The sequence below is a fragment of the Anopheles merus genome, chromosome 3R, assembly GCF_017562075.2.
Source record: "Anopheles merus strain MAF chromosome 3R, AmerM5.1, whole genome shotgun sequence".
Taxonomy (NCBI): Eukaryota; Metazoa; Arthropoda; class Insecta; order Diptera; family Culicidae; genus Anopheles; species Anopheles merus.
The window spans coordinates 6046013-6063840 of record NC_054084.1 but is presented as its reverse complement, the minus strand read 5'-3'; the positions used below and the strand labels follow the sequence as shown (position 1 = coordinate 6063840).

At 47.2% G+C, this 17828-nt stretch overlaps 1 protein-coding gene across 3 annotated transcripts; it reads right to left on the bottom strand.

The window, feature by feature from the left end:
- Positions 1–17491, bottom strand: LOC121595984 (clavesin-2-like). Of its 3 annotated transcripts, none has more exons than XM_041920502.1 (3): positions 16332–17491; positions 4545–5522; positions 1–4450 (listed from the first exon to the last, which is right to left on the bottom strand). In XM_041920502.1, exons 2-3 carry the CDS (start codon positions 5142–5144, stop codon positions 3911–3913), a joined length of 1140 nt encoding a protein of 379 aa, XP_041776436.1. In that variant the 5' UTR covers positions 5145–5522; positions 16332–17491; the 3' UTR covers positions 1–3910. The 3 variants fall into 3 exon arrangements, with proteins under 3 accessions (XP_041776436.1, XP_041776437.1, XP_041776438.1); XM_041920503.1 differs by having other exon boundaries at positions 16827–17491; XM_041920504.1 differs by having other exon boundaries at positions 17316–17491.
- Positions 17492–17828: the final 337 nt, after the last annotated feature.

Below are 17828 nucleotides of genomic sequence, written 5' to 3'. Positions count from 1 at the left end.
AAGCTTTCGCAGTAATTATATTTTAACCTTATTTTTTTTCTTCTTCTTTTCTTTCCCTACTTTACAAATGCACTTTTCGACAAACGATCGATGCAGTGATGCTCTCTGAATTGAAGCGTTTTCTTCGTTCTTTTTTCTCCACCATGTCCAAAATGCTACTCCTTACTGGCTAAGGACTTACACTATGGAACAAACCGTAACGTGCATCCTCCATCTAGGACTTTACACCAAAAAGGACAGAAGAGGAATAATATGGGATAAAGTTGTGAACTTGTAATGCAAGATGTGGATGAAGATGAAGAAATGGTGTGTGTGCTTAGTAGTAAAGCTAAGTCGCTTACAATTCCGATGACCGTAAGAAGAGGGGAACAGAAAGCATAAAGCTGTGCACTTCAACGGACGGACTGAATGAATATCATTACAAACAATGCAATTACACGCCTAGCTACCTATCTAGTGCCTTTTTCTTACCCTAATTTATTCGAAATCTTTCACTTCACTTACGAATGCGTTAGAGTTTTGCTGTGTTTAATCTTCTAAGATCATAAGCTCTCTATCTCTTTATTGCCCTTCACTGATAAGGCCACCATGTTTTCCTTCTTTTTTGTTTATTTTTAATTTTATGCTATTTTTCTCCCTTTGCTATTGCATCACACTCGATGATTACCAAAACAAAAAAAAAAGGGAAAGCGTGTTTTTTCTTTAATTTTGCATATTAATTATTAGCTTTCGGTGTGTCCTTGTGCGTTCAAAAACCTCCGCCGATTTGCGGGTCAAGCGAGTCTCTTAATTCGAGTCTGTCTGTTTAGTGTCTGTGCCCGTGGGCGATGATCTCGAGCAGTTCAATGGACGGCGACTAACCTGTTCGGTTGCAAACCTGGTTGACACGTGGGTCGGGTGAAAATCGAGTGCATTTTAAATACACAGGCAACCGCCCCCCCCCTCCCCCTCCCTTGTGGACTTGTGGTGGAAATGAAGTATGGAGGCTGAATGGAACGCAGTGTGTAAGCTGTTCCTATAATGCGTGTTATATCCTCGGCGGTAAGGGAAGTTACTACAAGAAGTTGTTGCTCATATTTTAATGTAAATTAGATATTGAAGGGGAAAAATTGTGAAAGATTTTACCCATACAACGGTGCGTTCTTTTTTGCCGTTTTCACCACGCCATCCAGCATTCAACGCTCTACAATGTAGCTGTAATTGGTCTGGCCTCGGTAGTTTAGCTTATCGTCACTTACTCTCTTGCAACTGCTTCGATCGCCTTCGACGCGCCGTTAAAAGGCGTATAAAAGTGTCCCAACCCAGGAAAGATGGACGAAAGGGCAGCGAAATCGGAGGATAATTATGCCGTGCGGTAACTGCAATTAAGTGCATTCTGTTCAAGAAGGAAGGCATCTCGCAAAGGTGTACCTTTTTATCTGTACCCTCTGGAGGAGTCAGCAGCGTTAAATGCGTCCCTTTTTATATCGTTGCGGCGTTCCCTGCGTCGTAAGCAGGGAGCAAAGGAGTTCACCTACAAAACTTCACCTTTACTCGCTCATGTTGGCTTCCCTCTCCCTCTGTTTCATTATTAAGCAGGAAAAAAACCGTTTACCCGTAACCCGACCGACCGTGGTGCCATTGCGTATGGCGCCATCATATACGCAAGCCGCCAAGAACGCGGGCGCGCAGAACCTGTATCGAATGAATGCACGCAAAATGACCGCGATTGGGCACGTGGGTTGGGGTGGTAAAATGGGGTGGTGAGCATTAAAATATGCATGCCACCCCACCGTAAACGTCGCCAGCGTTTGGTGCAGTGGTGCAGTTTAGTGAAGCACCCGGCCGGCTCGCGCAGTGCTGTTGGGAACTATTGGTCTCACAAGGCCATATGGTGTGGCTTCACGTGTACCGTTCTGCGCTGAGAGTTGGATGAAACATATTAATAACACCCCGAGAGAGAGTGTTTGTGTGTGTGCAAATTCTAGAAATTTGTCTTTTACTCAAGGAAGTAAGGGAGAGTGACTGCTGCCGACCGTTAAAGGCAGGCACAATTTCCTCTTCCCCTTTCGCTTGCCTTAATTAAAGTCTTCATTTCACTGTTCGGCCTCATTACACTTCCCCCCACGGTTCAATTTGTGCCCCTTCCGAACACGTAAGTAAGTCACGCATGGCCAACTCCCAGCGTCCCCTGTGCACTACAGCTGCAATGTCCCCAGCCCGAGCGCCGAAGCCTTTCTCCCCTAAACAAAACGGCGCAAACGCACACTACACGACCGACCAGTACACAGTCTGCACATGTATCACATTACTGACCGCATTACTGTGCGCCCGAGACAGGGAGGAGAAACAAAATAACACACACACACACCAAAGCGGAAATTGTCCTCCCTCGGCTGGACATGGCGTGTTAAAGACACGCCATCTAAATAAGGGGGTACGGACACACGGCTTACCCTAGAAGGCCAACCGGGTTTTGCCGGTGAGTTCGAAATGCGGGACACAGATTTGTGCCCAGCCCAGTGGCAATGGACTAACCTTGACCATCGCGGGCTTCGGGTGTGCAGCTTAAGACGTAGACGCCTTCTTGAGCGAACCTGCAAAACGGCGGACAGGTGAAGCGCAGAAGGTCGTATCGTTTGGTGTAGTGTTGGTGGTGGATGACTCACGCACTGGACAACCAGACGCATCCAGCAGACAATGGGCTTGCGGGAAGTGAAACAATATCAAGGGTTTAGCTAATAGTGACAATTTAAAGCGCCGTTCACGTCTTCAGGTCGGTGTTGGAGTTACGTGCAAGAATGAGCCTTTCTGTTTAGGCCTTATTTTAATATGCAAAAACCCGAACATATTAGGCTATGTAGATGTCAACAAGTAGGCGTAGATACATGCACGATTGGAGCAAAGTCTATATGATACAGAGGTCGATGCATATCTTGATTTTGATCCATCATTTTCAAAGCTTGTTTTTGACAGTTAGATGAAAAAGGGTTCACAAACGATTACACACAACCAAACTCTTTTTAAGGCCAATTGTGCATTTTCTGCACAAAACCTAGTGTAACTATACATTGCCTTCTCAGGTACGTGGTTTTTTCAGTGATTCATCACTTAAAAACGACCACAATCAGGAATCTAGCCTCTTAGCTTTTGTCCTCTTGAGCTGCACATGATTTCGTCCTAATTAGGCACTGATCTTGTTACAATCGATAATTGCAATATAATTCTATCTTTTTTTGTATATCCATCAACTTTTGTAACAAAATTATGAACAAACGTTGTTTCGCCAGTCAAATAGTTCATTTCGCTGTATATTTCACCTCATGTAGCCTCGCGGTGAAGCTTTTTCATCCAGCTGTCAAAACTTTCCCACGCTTTTTGATCAAATATTCTGGATGACTTGACCTCTGTATTACATAGATTTTGGATTGGAGTATGAAATTCCAGTCAATTAAATTCGTGAAGAGTCGCCTCACCAGAAGAATCGCCTTGAAAGGCCTTCAATACTCCACGATCAGGCACACTTTGTTTTGAAGGAAAGAGAGCGATAGAAAAGAGTGAAAGAGAGAAAGAGAGTTATGTCTTGACACTCAACAACCAAGCGCCATCTGCCGGAATTCTAAACAACTTTCCCCTTCTTCCATGCCGCAATGAGGAAAGATCAGCTTGCTTGGATGAACACACTGCTTCCATGCCTTAAAAACCTCATCAGTTCTAGTAGTATAAGGCCCCTCCGTTTCTTAGACACCTGCCAGACTATTTCTCACCAGATCCTTCACCACCACGAACGCTTCTGTACCCGGTATGAGATCATCATAGCGCAGTGCGGACCACCGTTGGCCACCGTAACGATCCAGTCTTTAGTGGGCTGTTGCTGCTGCCGCCGCTGCTGTTGGCTCGAGCTCAGCATCATCATCCTCTCGATGCGGTGTCACAACTCACAGCCGCCGGCACCGGCCGTCACGCCCAGCAGCGTGTTGGTGGCCGGATCGTTCGCTTTCGCCGTCAGCACACCGATCTTGACGGCGGCCGCCTTGGTGGCAGCCTTCAGGAACTCGGCCCCATTCGAGGCCGAAAGCGAGGACGGTGGCGACGGTGAGCGAGACGGGGCGGGCGATAGATCCGCACCCTTGCCCTTGCCAACCACCGGCACAAACTGGGCGGGCGTTTTGGTGTAGATCTGCGTCTGGCTGAGACAGTACGACGGGGCCGGCTTGGTGACGGTTTGGCTCGATTCGAGCAGCTCGTGGTACCAGTTGAGTGGATTAAACGTTGGTCCCTCGCCCCCCAGCTCCGTCGGCAGGATGTCCCGGGCGACGCAGTCGTGCAGCGTGGACAGGTTGCTGCCGTGCAGCTTTATCCGATCGCGCGTCTTCTCCTTCAGGAAGGGTCGGATGACGGCTAGGGCGGCCTCGACGTACCACGGTTGGCCGATGAAGTGGATCGCCTTGAACCGTACCGGGAAGCAGTCCTAGGGAGGGAAGAGGTTTGGAAAGGGGATTGTTTTTTTTCCCGTTAGAGGGCGCTGTCAAACCCGAAAAAAAACGTCCAAATCACTAACTAACCTGCAGGCCCTCGATCATCAGCTTCAACACCTTCGGGTTGAGGTTGGACGACTGGCGGAAGGTAAAGTTGGTCCAGTCGACGATCGCGATGAACCCGTTCGCCTGGTTCTGCTTGTCCTCGAGCAGCTTCTCGACCGTGAGCAGCATCGCCCGGTACACGGTGACTAGGGAGTAGGACGCGTAGTCCCAGTTGGCGGTAAAGAACACCAGCACCTTGCGGCCCCGCCGGTCCCGGTTCGGCAGCACGCCCGGGAACCCGTCCCGCAGCGCGATCTGTATCGTTTCGTCCAGCACCGAGAGCCGCTGCAGGATGGCGGCGTTGCGCTGCCGGTAGGCGTGGTAGTTGATGATTAGCTGGAACGCTTCGTTCACGTTGAATTTGCGCGCGTACAGGAAGCGGAACAGGAACTCGTCGTCCTGGAAGCAGGATTTGTCCTTGAGTGCGTAATCGCGGCTCGCTCCGATCAGCTCTTTGAGGGCGATCAGGGCGCGGCTTCGGTCGGTCGGTTCGTTCCGGTTGAAGCCGAGCTTTAGCTCCGAGATGGTGAGATTGTGCCGGTACCGATTGTTTGACCACTCAAAATCGCAAATGTCAGACATTTTGCGTGTGTGTTTTATGTTAGGGGAATTTTGCGAAACGAAATACAAACAACGAACTTTGCTCCGGACTTAACGGAAGCCTCTAAGCTGGCTTGAAGTCCGTTTGACCGCTCCTCGTTTTGTTACGGGCTCTTTTTTTATTTACTTTTCCCAAATCTGGGAAGGGAGGAGTGATTCAGAACCAGATTAACACACACACCCGCGACCAGTGCTGCGGCCAGTGGTTTGTTTATCTCATTGTAGCACTCAGCTCCTAGTGCTGTGCTGTGTTTGCGTTCTGCCGCTTCAAAACCAGCCCCCGGAGCGAAATCGGCCAAAATATAATCCACACTAATGTCTGTGCAAATCCATCGTGAGTCGCTGCTTACGGTGCAGCTCCTAGGGAAGAAATGGAAGAAAAAAAGGGAAAATTAATTTAAAAAAAATGAAGCCAAAGCGCCTGTGCGTGTTGGCGCCAAATTAGGATCGTTATCTTTGTTTTATTATCGCGTTAAGCGGGTTTTGTGCGATAAAGTAGAGCGATTGATAGGGAAAGATAGCAACTTCCGAACTTCGTTAGCATGTTAAACATTATTTATGAAAATATTAATGACTTTTAATTCCTTTCATAATCAAAACAAATCAAATCACTTTGTGATTGAGTCATCAGGCGGGATATGAATGGCGTATGATGCTGTAACAAGGGGAATGGCGAGGCTGTACTGCCTCTTTGTCTCTGTAGTGCGCCGCGTCACTTCAAGGCCTGCTGTGTGGTACAATTACAGGGCAAATTCTTGAAGTGTAATTTCGTACCACTTTCGCTTCGCCCCTACTTCATACACACAAACACACACAAGCGAAGCGACTGTTGAGTAGTGTTTCTTCATCAATATACCCATTAACAATGGCGGCCTAAAAGGGGGACAACAGATATAAGAAAAAACAATACCTTTTGCAGCATAATTTTGCCGAGGTAAGGTTAGATTTTCCATTCGCTAAGTGTCGCGCATACCGAACTGGGGTACCAAAAAGGGGGCCACGCGGAGAATTGCATTCGCAACTGCACGCTGCACATGACATAATGCAGGCCAGTGCAGCGTGCGCCACTGCACCAGATGCGGGCAAAGCAACCGCAGCAGCCACCGGTATTATATAGGGTTTCTTACCTTCTTTTATGGCCCCGTGTGTGTGTGTCCGTGTGTAACTGAAACATTTGCTATTAGTAACAGAACAGCTTGAAATTGAAATTGAATTTTCAACAAACCATTTCAAACGTGCTCCATAAAAAAGCTGTATTAAAGCTTTTTAATGAGCAAATGCAGAGAATCACGTCCGACGGCTCAACAAATCCCCAAGCGGCAATCATTTACCGGTTGGAAGTTCCATATACATAAACAGCAATGCCGGTGCAAAAATCAATTCCACACCATTCCAGAAAGCCCTCGGGGGAAAGAGAGAGAGAGAGAGAGAGCTAAAGCTAAACGTAGTAGGCGAGATGGTAATGAATGTAAATTACGTTTTGCAGGAAAGCGCATCGATTTGCATCCAAATCCTCGGTGCGCGCGTGAAGGTTGCGCGCGTAAAAGTTTAAATTGAATTGCGATTTCGATTGTTGGCAGCGAGCGAAGGTGAAGCTGGTGATAAGAGTCTTTTGGGGAGAGAACTTTAACGATGCGAAAAGGGAGTTGACTTTTAATTTCGTGCACCCAGAAGCATGGCACGGCATGGTTTGAAGTGATAAGGAAGGAAAAGAACGAAGGAGCAAAAGAATGTCCGTTTGACAAAAGGCACCCTGGGGAGCTGGCAGACAAAGTTTGATCGATAGCAAAATGGGAACGTTTAATTTAAAGTGGTACATTTGAGGCAGAAATTCAAGGTGTAATTGCACCGGGAGGCGAATTTAATGGTCTATGGTATACCAAATTGTTTAAAATATAATTCCTAAAATTCAAAGTAATTTCAAAAAACAGGCATTAGAGTATTTTCTAATTTAAAACACATTTTTTATGCAACTTAAATCCACCTTTAGCCAATCAAACATGCATTTCTACGCCATTACCAGCTCCCTGCGGCACAAATCGCCCCATTCATATTGGCTTACAGCTGTTCAAACGCTCATCAAAACACCCACAGCCCGTTCCAGTAAAAGCATCCGTAAATCAGCATCTAGCTTGTGGTGTGTGTGCGTAGGAGAAACGAAAATAAACCGAAATCACCTACCACTTTACACACCTTGTTTTGGGAGGCTTCCCGTCTGAATGCACTCATTGTACGGCCTTGTTCGGTCTGCGGAAGAGCGGACAGACGGGCTAAAATGAGATCATCAGCACTGCTATATGGTGACACAGTGTCACACTGGTGTGAGTCTGTCGCGACTTAGTTTCTGTTGAAGAGCAAGCCTTGAGTAAAATAGTAGGCTATGATTATTAATGTAAGATTCTAGAAATATAATCTTGTTCCAACCAGCAACCTTTACACAGCTACTCTCTACAGTCTGCAAGGTTCACACATTTCTGCTCAGTTGCAGTTTAGCTGGAGATGAAACCAATCCCTTCAAGTTCATCCAATTCACCGGTCGGAGCAGCAGAATTATCCGTTTGCCCTTTATTTCGGTAACTCGATACAGCAAACCAACCCGAAAGTCTATGATTTGCATGTGAATTGTTTTATAATGAGGAGTAGGACGCATATTAATGTAGGTGCAATACCCTCCACGGAAAGATGAGTCATCCATCTCTGGCAGCTTCTCTCTCTCTCGTGTCTCTCTCTCTCTCTCTCTCTCTCTCTCTCTCTCTCTCTCTCTCTCTCTCTCTCTCTCTCTCTCTCTCTCTCTCTCTCTCTCTCGTGTGTCTCTCATCTTCCCTTCGAGCTTCTTCTGTGTGTTAGCAAACATCCAGCCGCTTTTACTTTGAATGCCAGTGTTGGATGAATCACTGTCACGGGCCCAACGGACAAGTACATTGGATCGGAAGTAGTCTAAAAATGGGAAGTCTACTGGTTTCCCCGCCCGTCCAATATGGCAGTCACAAAGCGCATGATGCAGGTCTTCCCCGTTGTCGTTTCGGTGGCCATAATTGTCAGTGTTGTGTGCACACAATTGTCGTAATTGTCGTCATTCCCCCTTGGTACGATGATCATTGATGATCGGGCATTTGGCTTCTGGAACGTTTTGAAACGATGCCAGCGAATGTCACATTTGCTTATTTGTTTTTGAATTTGTTGATGTGTGTGTGTGTGTGTGCTGCAAAACAAATCGTAACTATCGATCGAGCTGATGTTGGCCAGTGGCCACCAACATACCACATTGCCGAGGGCCGGGAATGACAAATCGCAGCGCCCCGGAGGAGGCTTGGCCCAGCGCAAATAGACATCGAATATGGGGTGGTGGCAGTTGTCCATAATTTGCTTCCAATTTCACTTTTCCCCATTTTTTTTTTGGGAATGGTAAATGGGGTCATTTCACTATTATGTTGTGTCGTCGAAATGTGTCCATCACACAAAGGTTGGTTGACGTTGTCCAACATTTTATAATCCAACGCCCGTTCGCCTAATTTCCCACTGCACTTCGACACGGTGCAAACGGTGGAAGTTAAGCCCCATTTTTCCTGTTGCCACTGCTACTGCTGCTGACCGAATAACCCAAATTAAATACCAAAAACGCCCGTGACAAGCACCAGTAGTTCGATGCACAAGATTAGTGTCCCAACACTTCCCCGTTCCCTATTCCAGGGTCTGCGAGCCTTATTAACGCGCCACGGACGGTGGGACAAAGCAGTGCGATTAATCCGTGTACCGTGTTGCCCTAATGTTGGCACAGCTCACGATCACACGATGAAGACTGTCTTACGTGCTTAGCTGAAGCGTGTTCTGCTCGGGAAGCCATTTCCAAGGCCCCAACAAAGGGAGAGAGAAAGAAAGTGTGTAAAAAAAGGTCTTACAAATAATCTCCACACAAAACAATGAAACAAGCAATATGGGCACGAGCTTTGTGTGTTGTTGCTTGCTTGGTGGCAGAAAATCACCCCGGTTTTTTTTTTCTTGTAGCGGAAGTGCATCTATTTGCAAGCACGTTATGCAAGTTTGCACCGACCGCTCTTTTCGCTCGGTTCGTGTTGGTGAAGCAAGGGGAGCGTAATGTTTATTTATCTACTCGAATACGGGGGAAGTGGGCTAGTGGGGGGGTACTCCGGTACTCGGATGAGTAGGGGGCACACCGAAGGAATGGACAACCTTTTTCTTGTGATTCATCCGGGAATGGGCGGTTTCGTAATAATTTTTTATACGAAATGAGTGCCTCGATCGATCTAATGTCCCCCCACCACCCCTTTGAGACACGACTCATGCCCACTACTGTGTCCATCAATCAATTGCGTTAACAAATCTGTTTCCGATTCCGTGACCGTAGTACTTTCTCTCCGTTTCCTGGTTGCAGCTCCAGGGGACAAAACGGTTGTATCTAACGACGAGACTGATAAGATTCGAGAGCTTGAAAATAGTCCCCCGGTTTTGTTATCGTGCCTGTGTTCTTTCGAAATCGTTATCGACAGGTGTTGCTGGTACGCGGTGGTAGTAGCTTAAATAGTTGCACCCAACTTTGGGTGCAAAGCTGTTCCGAAGAATCGATATACCCGAAGCGATAAGCGATATCGGGTGGAAGTTTCCAAGTTATAGTAATGTTTGTGTAAGGGAGTTAACTTCCTTTTAAAGAGTTTTATTTTGCATTTTAAGGCATTTTTACATCATAATAGTCACATTGGAATGACTGTTGTCACGCAAATTGCATACTTTTGGGCGAATTTTGTAAGAACGCCTTAATTTATGCATTATTAACAGCAGAATTGCCCTAACATGATCGTTACCTTGCATTCATAACTGTTCTTTTTTTGTGCTCTCATCTCAGGTTGTGCTTGTATTACATTCGTCGTTGAATTGAATGAAAACGACTTGTCCCCGTCATTATAACACCGTTCTGACGCGAGTGCAAAAATGTCGTCCTTGAAGCAACCGGCTGCCGCTGCTGCGTCCCTTCCGTTCACCAATCAATTATCACTCACCCCGCCGCCTCTTGGAAAAACAGGTCCCCAAACCGGTTCGCTGCGCATTCTAGCAACCGATCTACTGTAACGGCTGTAACAGACAGTGCGTGAAGATTGTAGTGCAGAACCATCGCACGCAAGTGTCGCTGGGCGTAATCCTAGCACCCTCCCAGCGCTCGCATCGTTGCGCACACACCTGCACCAACCCGATTCTAATCGAGATCGTACAAAAAAAAAGCTTGATTCTAGGTTCTCGTAGTGCCATGTTTTGCTGTTACAAAACGAAAGCGGCGAACCGTTTCCGATACTGATACAGCATCAGTATGCAAAGCAGTGACGGCGATCTCGAGGCGCGGGCGACGGGCATTAAGTAAATCGTACAACAGCGTCTGTCTGGAATTTGGAAGCGTAAAGGGCCACACAGCCTACACGGGCCGGTGCGTGGTCGGAATGGTATGTATTTGGCAGCAGAAGTCGGCGCATTAATAGGACTCCAGGCATTCGATCCCAGCATTGCGTAGGATGCATCCTTTCTCTCACTCACTCACTCTCTGTTGGTAGTCGGGTAAGGGTAGAGCCTTAACATCGACAGACCACTCGCAACCAGAGCCTCGAGGCAACACTGGACGCTACGCTCACATGTAACCAGTTACAGACCATAGATAGAAGTAGCAACGTCCACCAACAGGCGTATATACTTCAATTTTCTCACATTACCGGTGAAGCAATAACTGGCACTGGGAGATCTAGCACTAATCTGGCTGCTGTTGTGTGTCCATAAAAGGTTTTAGATCATAAAAATAAATGCCACGCGGGTCCTTTTACGCGGAACAGATCTGCGCGAGTTATTTTATTGCTGCAAGAGCTGTACGCTAGAGCACACAATTCAGTATTGTTTCTAACTCCACTTCGAGCGCCAATTAAAGTTCGCACCCCCCGGTTCGAGCAAGTTAGATAGATCTGAGAAGTAGCAGTAGCACGAGGTCTAAGGTTAGCCATTACACCCAGAACGGCATGAGAACGGTGATGATGGTGATGATGATGATGATTCATTTTAACGCACCGTACTGGTTGAGGTCAATTAGATCTCACGAGAAAATGGCACTAACAAACAAACAAGCACACACACACTCACCCACAGACAGACAGACACCCCTCCCGAGTCTCAAGGCCCTGCCAGTTGTCTGCCATTTGGACGGTTAGCGTGGAAGCTGTCGGACAAAAGAGCTTCAACGGGCGCGGGCATGACAAGGCTAGAACGTAACCAAGAACGGTTGCTCGCATCGCGCAACCCAAAGGTGCAAAGATCGCGATCATCGTACGCCCCCCGTACCCGCACCCCGTCTTTCTCATCTCCTCAAGGTGACATCAGGCCGTAGAGATGGAGAGCGTTCTTTGTGGCGAGGGAGCGACAGCACCTAGACAACTAGAAGCTGCTGCTGTTCCTCCTGCTTTTAACTTTGTCGTGTTTGGGGGTGGTTTATGCGTGGAAACCTTACAACTACTTCGCATGGTGGTCGTTGCTGTTGAGAGATGTCATCCGGAATGGCAAGTTAATGAGCGCCGGAGTGGAGATTGTTATTTCACTTTAAAGCCTTTACCGAGAACCACAACCTACGATCGAGTGCAACTTCTTGCTTCAACGCCACACGATCAAGCCGTTCAAGGTCGTTATTCGGAAGAGAAGAGAGCAGGCTGAATTCCTCCACCTGGGTGTTCATTTGAAACCATGCAGAAAAGAAGGCAAACATTTGCTGCTGCACTTAGCCAGCGAGTACTTTGCCTACGCCAGCAGAGTGTGTAAGTAATGTTATGGCGTAGCTTAATTGATCATCCATCGAGGGGGGTGGGATACTTTGGTAACACGATAACGAGCATTACATTACCGGAGGGCAAGCAACTCTTTGGAAAAGCTGGCAAGTAATTACACCCAAACTGATCGATCGTGAGATTCTACCGCAAACGCAAACGAAGGCGTTGGGAGATCGATTGATCGTGAGCGCTGCGATTTATCAGTTCTCCGTGGAAGATCGATTCAATTCATCGATCTATCTCACTCGTTGATCCTCACACAATGCTTTAAAGACGCAAGTCAGCATGATCACTACCCCCCCCCCCTCCCCCACTACCAAAGATGTGGTGGGGATGTGGGTGTGGGGCATTTGGTTCTGGTTCTCACACGAGTATCAAATGGAGCCTTTTACTAGGTTGCCCGAACCGCGCGCACTTGAAGTTCTTTGGCTTCGGTAGTGCGGGCATTTGATTTGCATTACATGGGAGATGAGCACATGATGAGGTGTGTGTGTGTGTGTGTGTGTGTGTGTGTGTGTGTGTGTGTGTGTGTGTGTGTGTGTGTGTGTGTGTGTGTGTGTGTGTGTGTGTGTGTGTGTGTGTGTATAGACCTTGTTCTCTCGCACCAACATGGAGCAGCATCAGAGAACAATTAGTTTACCAAGATGCTCGATTAGATAGGAATTTTGGAATGTTCTGCTCATTTCCATTTTTCACAAGCTACAGATCAACATGGTGGAGCATGTGGGGCGATCGAGGTTTATCAGTGGGTACCATTACGTCATCGTGGCGTGCTCGGTAGAGCATGCCGGTGTATTAAGAATCGACAACACGATAGACAGAAGCAGAAGCCACCCAACGGCCAAAAAGCTCACTCATGTGATGAAATCTTGGAACCATTCAACCATGGCTCAGTAGTAGTGGTAGCCTCCAATCCCCAGCCAGAATGCCCCAAAATGTCAACGTTAAAGGGTAAAAGTTCACCTTTTGCCAAATTGCGCCATAAAAGCCAACTTTGAGGTCGAAAACGGAAATGGGAATGGGACCCAAAACTGCATTGTTGCTGCTGACACATTTGTCTTTCACACACCGAAAACAGCGACAATAGTATGGGGGAAAAATGATGCAAAAAACACACACAAAACCAACGGACCTGCTGCTGGCAGTGGGAAGTGTTTTTGGTGGTGGGAAATTTTGGGGCGTCGGACAAGGTCTCTGAAGCATTGGGGGTTTTGTATTACAAACGTCTGAGTCGACAACGGAAAGGGGTATGCAGAACAGCTTGACTTAATCGGTGGTTTAATTATGTTGCTTTTTGGGGGTGGGGGTTTGGGCGATGGCCTTAAAGATGCTCATCCGCGTGTCTGAAGGGCATTGAGTTGGTTCAGTTTCCAAGGAAGTCAGACATCCCCCCCCCCTGCCCCCCGTTTAATTAATCTCTTTACAAAAACGCCGGAAGTGGAGTTGCCCCTTATGCTCTTTACTGGCGCACAACCGGCTTGCGACACCTTTCATTCGACGAACGTGCGCCGCCCCAACATGGACCTAATTAAAGGCTATTCCCTACTTATTCTTGTTTTTGTTTTAAGTGCTCCAATGCCCTTCTCAGGTACAAATGATATGCAGATTTCTCTCACCATCCCACGGGTCCCGGTCTCTCGGTGTGCTCCTTCGCGTGTGCTTGCTCCGTGCTTTAGTAGCTGGGGCCGTTCCCTGTTTAGCATCCTGATGCTCTAATTCCACCGCCCGAGTAACCGGGTTAGGGTGCAAGCGCAAGACTGTATTAAAAAAAAAAGGAGGACAACCTTCTTATGCCATGGCATAACTGCGCCGTGTGTTTGATGTAAATTGTGTGCTTACAGCAGGAATCAGTTCAACTCAAGCTCGAGCCCTCATGTCAGCAGAAAGTCCCTTTTTCGTGTCGTTTCTTTTGCTCCCCTTTTTTTTTTTAGCTCCCATTTGTAAGGGAAAAGAGGGAGATTTTCAGTGAAAAACGATTTATGTACACGCACACATTAACAGTGGCGTGTCAGTGTCTCCGATCATTCGGACAAAAACGGCGGAACTCGGAAGTGGGCGTTAACATGCCACTAGAGATGTTGCATTTACGACAACCCCAAAAAGGCGCCCTCTTCAAGCTCTGTGTTTTTTTTTTTTTTTGCAAAGCATATCCTGTGCTCGGTTCAAGTGCTTCCCCCCCCCCCCTCATGAATTCTTCTTGTAGGCTGCCATGTGGGCACCAACAATCTCCCGCCACCGGGGCAACAGCTTCCGATCGATTTATTGTGGCGGCTGTCACCGTTTCGGTTTAACGGTTGGAACGGTTTCAGCGGGTAGGTTTTGTTATTCATAAAACACTTTAAACCTCACCGGCAGATGGGAATAGATTATTTCACAATCCGCGACCAGTGGTTGAGTGGTTGTGAGCTGCTTCGAGAAGAATCTTTCCCAAGACACCGCTCCTAACTCCATTAACTCCATCTCATTAACAAGGGGGTTGGTTTACGGTTGCGGTCGTTTTTTTGTTTTTTTAAGATAACAACCGTCCCAAAAGGAACTTTGATCGGCTTCGGTTGTGTGTTTTTTTGGCAAATAAATTATCATGCACACACGCGCGCGCACGCGAGAGAGAGAGAGACACGGGAGGATAAGTTTTCGTTCGATGGCGGCTGCTGCCCCTCAAGATGGCTTATCGCAACAACACGGACACGGACAAACCTGTTCCATCATGTCCCGCATGGTCTCGCATGGCCCGGGAAGAATGGAAACCGTCCAAAAGAGCCGTTGGCCACCAACGAGATTTTTTTTTGCGCACGAATGTGAAATGGAAAGCATAGTTGGAGGAAAAGGGAGTAAAGAATGCAGCAGAAACGGCCACAGGGTTTTTTTCTATTTTTTTCGAGGGGTTTTGGGAAGGAAGGAACATGACAATCACGGCTGTCGGTTCGGCGATTCCTGCCCAAACATGCCAGCGACGAAAAATTCGCCTCAAGCTCTGCTTCCTTTCCGTTCTGGAGCACTCTGTATTCTTTCCTTAAATTTTCCTCTCCTGGCCAGGCGCAATGTATCCGTGAGCTCCTGCCCAATTAGAAACTCCAACGGTCGCAAACAAGTTCTTCGCGTGCCCATGTGTTGGTGGTTGCGTGGAACAATCCGCGGATACAATGTGCCGGTTCCTTCAATCCTCTCCTTCGTTCACCCCCCCTCAAAGCTCAGCATAAAAGCTTATTATTGTCAAACGCACACACACACACACATAGACACACAGTGCGCGGCAGACGCGATCGCGTCAAAATGGTTCCGCAGCTTCCCTTTGGGCGCGTCGCGGCTGCACACACAGAAAATCGATCCGATCGCGAGCGTGTTGGAGAGATCGTACCTGTAACGTTTACCGCGCGCGTGTATTGGTGTGTTTATGTGTCTGTTTTGTTCTCTTGGTTGGGGGTGACCGTTCTTCTGAAACCGAGAAGGTCGAGGTCGTGTGTGCATCCCAGGCGTTCCCCCCGATTCATTGCTTGGGAAGCGAAATTCGAAAGCTTGTTCGAGAAGATAAATGATGATTTGATCTTTCTTGTTGAGCGGGGACTTGTTTCACTGTGGATACGGTTCTTTGACCGGGATTTAGATGTCAGTATTAGATAGAGACTCGCTAGAGTTTGCTTGTGCTACGTTTGTGTGCTATCTAAATAAAAGCAACCATTTTTCTTTATTGGCTTTCAATTCAAACTACCCCCCAAATGGTCACATTTTTGTCACAGATATTAGGCCCATTAGCACACCATCAAAGAGATGAATTGGATCGTGATATGGGTGAGCATTAAATGGAACCTTCCCTCGGGAGGGGCAATAATTGAAGCTGATCAATAATTTGTGCTCTCGCACAGTGGTGAGTTTGTTTGGAAAAAGAACGTATTAATATTCTTTTCGAACATGGGAAAGCCTGTGGTAGGTAATGCAAAGTATTTGTGGATGCAAAACTGCCCTACAGCACCATGAATCAGCCGACCAGGGGGGGGAAGAAAAACAAACCCACGGGCACGGAGCTGCGTTCAACCGCGAAGATTGACTCACGAATGTCACATACGGTCGTTTCAGTTGGTTTGTAGTTATTTCTTTTTACCACCACACACACACGCACACACACACACACACACACACACACACACACACACACACACACACACCAAGCTAAAAGTGTCTCATATACCCGGCACGTAAGCTTTTTTTTTGTTTTTTGTTCCCTTCATTTATTTATTTTGAAATTCCCGGGTGGGCAATTTTCCAGATAAAAACTAAATTAAACTTTCAACGACAGTGGGGAAGGTGAAAGCGCGACAAACTCTACTAGCCATGTTGTACAGTTAGTCAGCCATCTAATTACCTTTTTTTTTTCTTTTGCGTACCCGCACCGGTCGTTTATGCAATGCGTGTGTTCTCCACGGCGTGTTCGGCTGCGCAAGGGGAGAAGGAAGCAGTAGCCAGGCGCAACGTGCCACGGAACAGGTGGTATTGCGTAGCCGGTTTGCGATTCTAACACCGCAATGATAGTGTTTCACTGCACCTTGATGACTCCCTTGATGGGTGGAAGGGAAGCAGGGTGGAAGGGAAGCAGCACTGTATGAGGTTTTTTTTGCGCGCCAACACGACCACTACACCAATCACTAGCGAGACTCACGTGTACGAACTACTAGAACGGGCTGGCGTGTTCTCATGGCTTGCTGCGGTTACCGTGCGCGTGTGTGTGTGTGTTTGTGTTTGTATGAGAGAGTGTATAGAATATTGTCAAACACACTAGCGGGGCGAATCGGAATTGACCGTGAAGCTTTCCGAACGAATTTTTATAATTTTGTGTACATAAGCCCTTTTAAACACAAACCTTCAACCGGAATGAAGCAAGCCGTAAGCGATGGTGTTTGGTACTGTACCGCGTAGACACGTACGTTATTTATTCAAAGCTCGCGTAGTCAACACGGAACACGCAAGCATATTCGAACGCAGCAATCGGTTTTAGCAATCGAATGAATTATGCTTATTTTGTGTAGATCAACACAGACTATCACATTCCCTTTTGGCGTTGGTGCACTGTTTACAAATTTTCCACTATCTTTCGTTTCTTTGACTACTATTTTCATCCACACAGAACGGTGAACACTCGCTCACATCTCACATATGTTTTGCCGATGCACACGTTTCACAACAATGCCATACACTCAATATCGGGCACATCAAGGAGAGGGGGGGGGGGAGCGCATCCACCGCAATAGATTTATTGGACAAGAGGGAAAACCCCTCCACCGAATGTTACACAAACCACTAATCGGCCGGATCGTACCGGGGTACCGCTCTGTGATCGAAGTGTACGTACGTCAACAACACAGAGGTTACGCGAGGTGTGTAGTACCCGGCACAGCGTATACGCAACAGCAGGCACACGGCGTTTAGGCAAACGGTTTTTACGCTACAGCGCGAGACTCGTGGTTCCGGTTGCGACTGCTCGGTTTGAATTTTTCTCTTGAACTGACGAGCATAGGGGTGGCACGATTGCTCGCGCACGAAACTTCCCCTCGAGACTGCACTATGGACATTCGGGTTGAGCAACTGGGTAAAAGTTAAAAGTTCGAAATTTAACCCTCAAGTGTGTCCTGTGTCCAAAAAGTTATTTTTTTTTTCTAGTGTTTATATTTTTGATCTGATAAGAACTGCCACAAAATTCTTTAATCCTGTTTCTTAAATACTTTCGTGAACAATGGAAACGAATCAAAGGTAATGAATTCTGATTAACCTCAATGCTGAAAACAGTTCGATTGAAAAATAACCCTTCGCTGTACAGACCGCCGCCTCAGCTTGACAGCGGATCAAATTTGACGTTTCTGCGCCG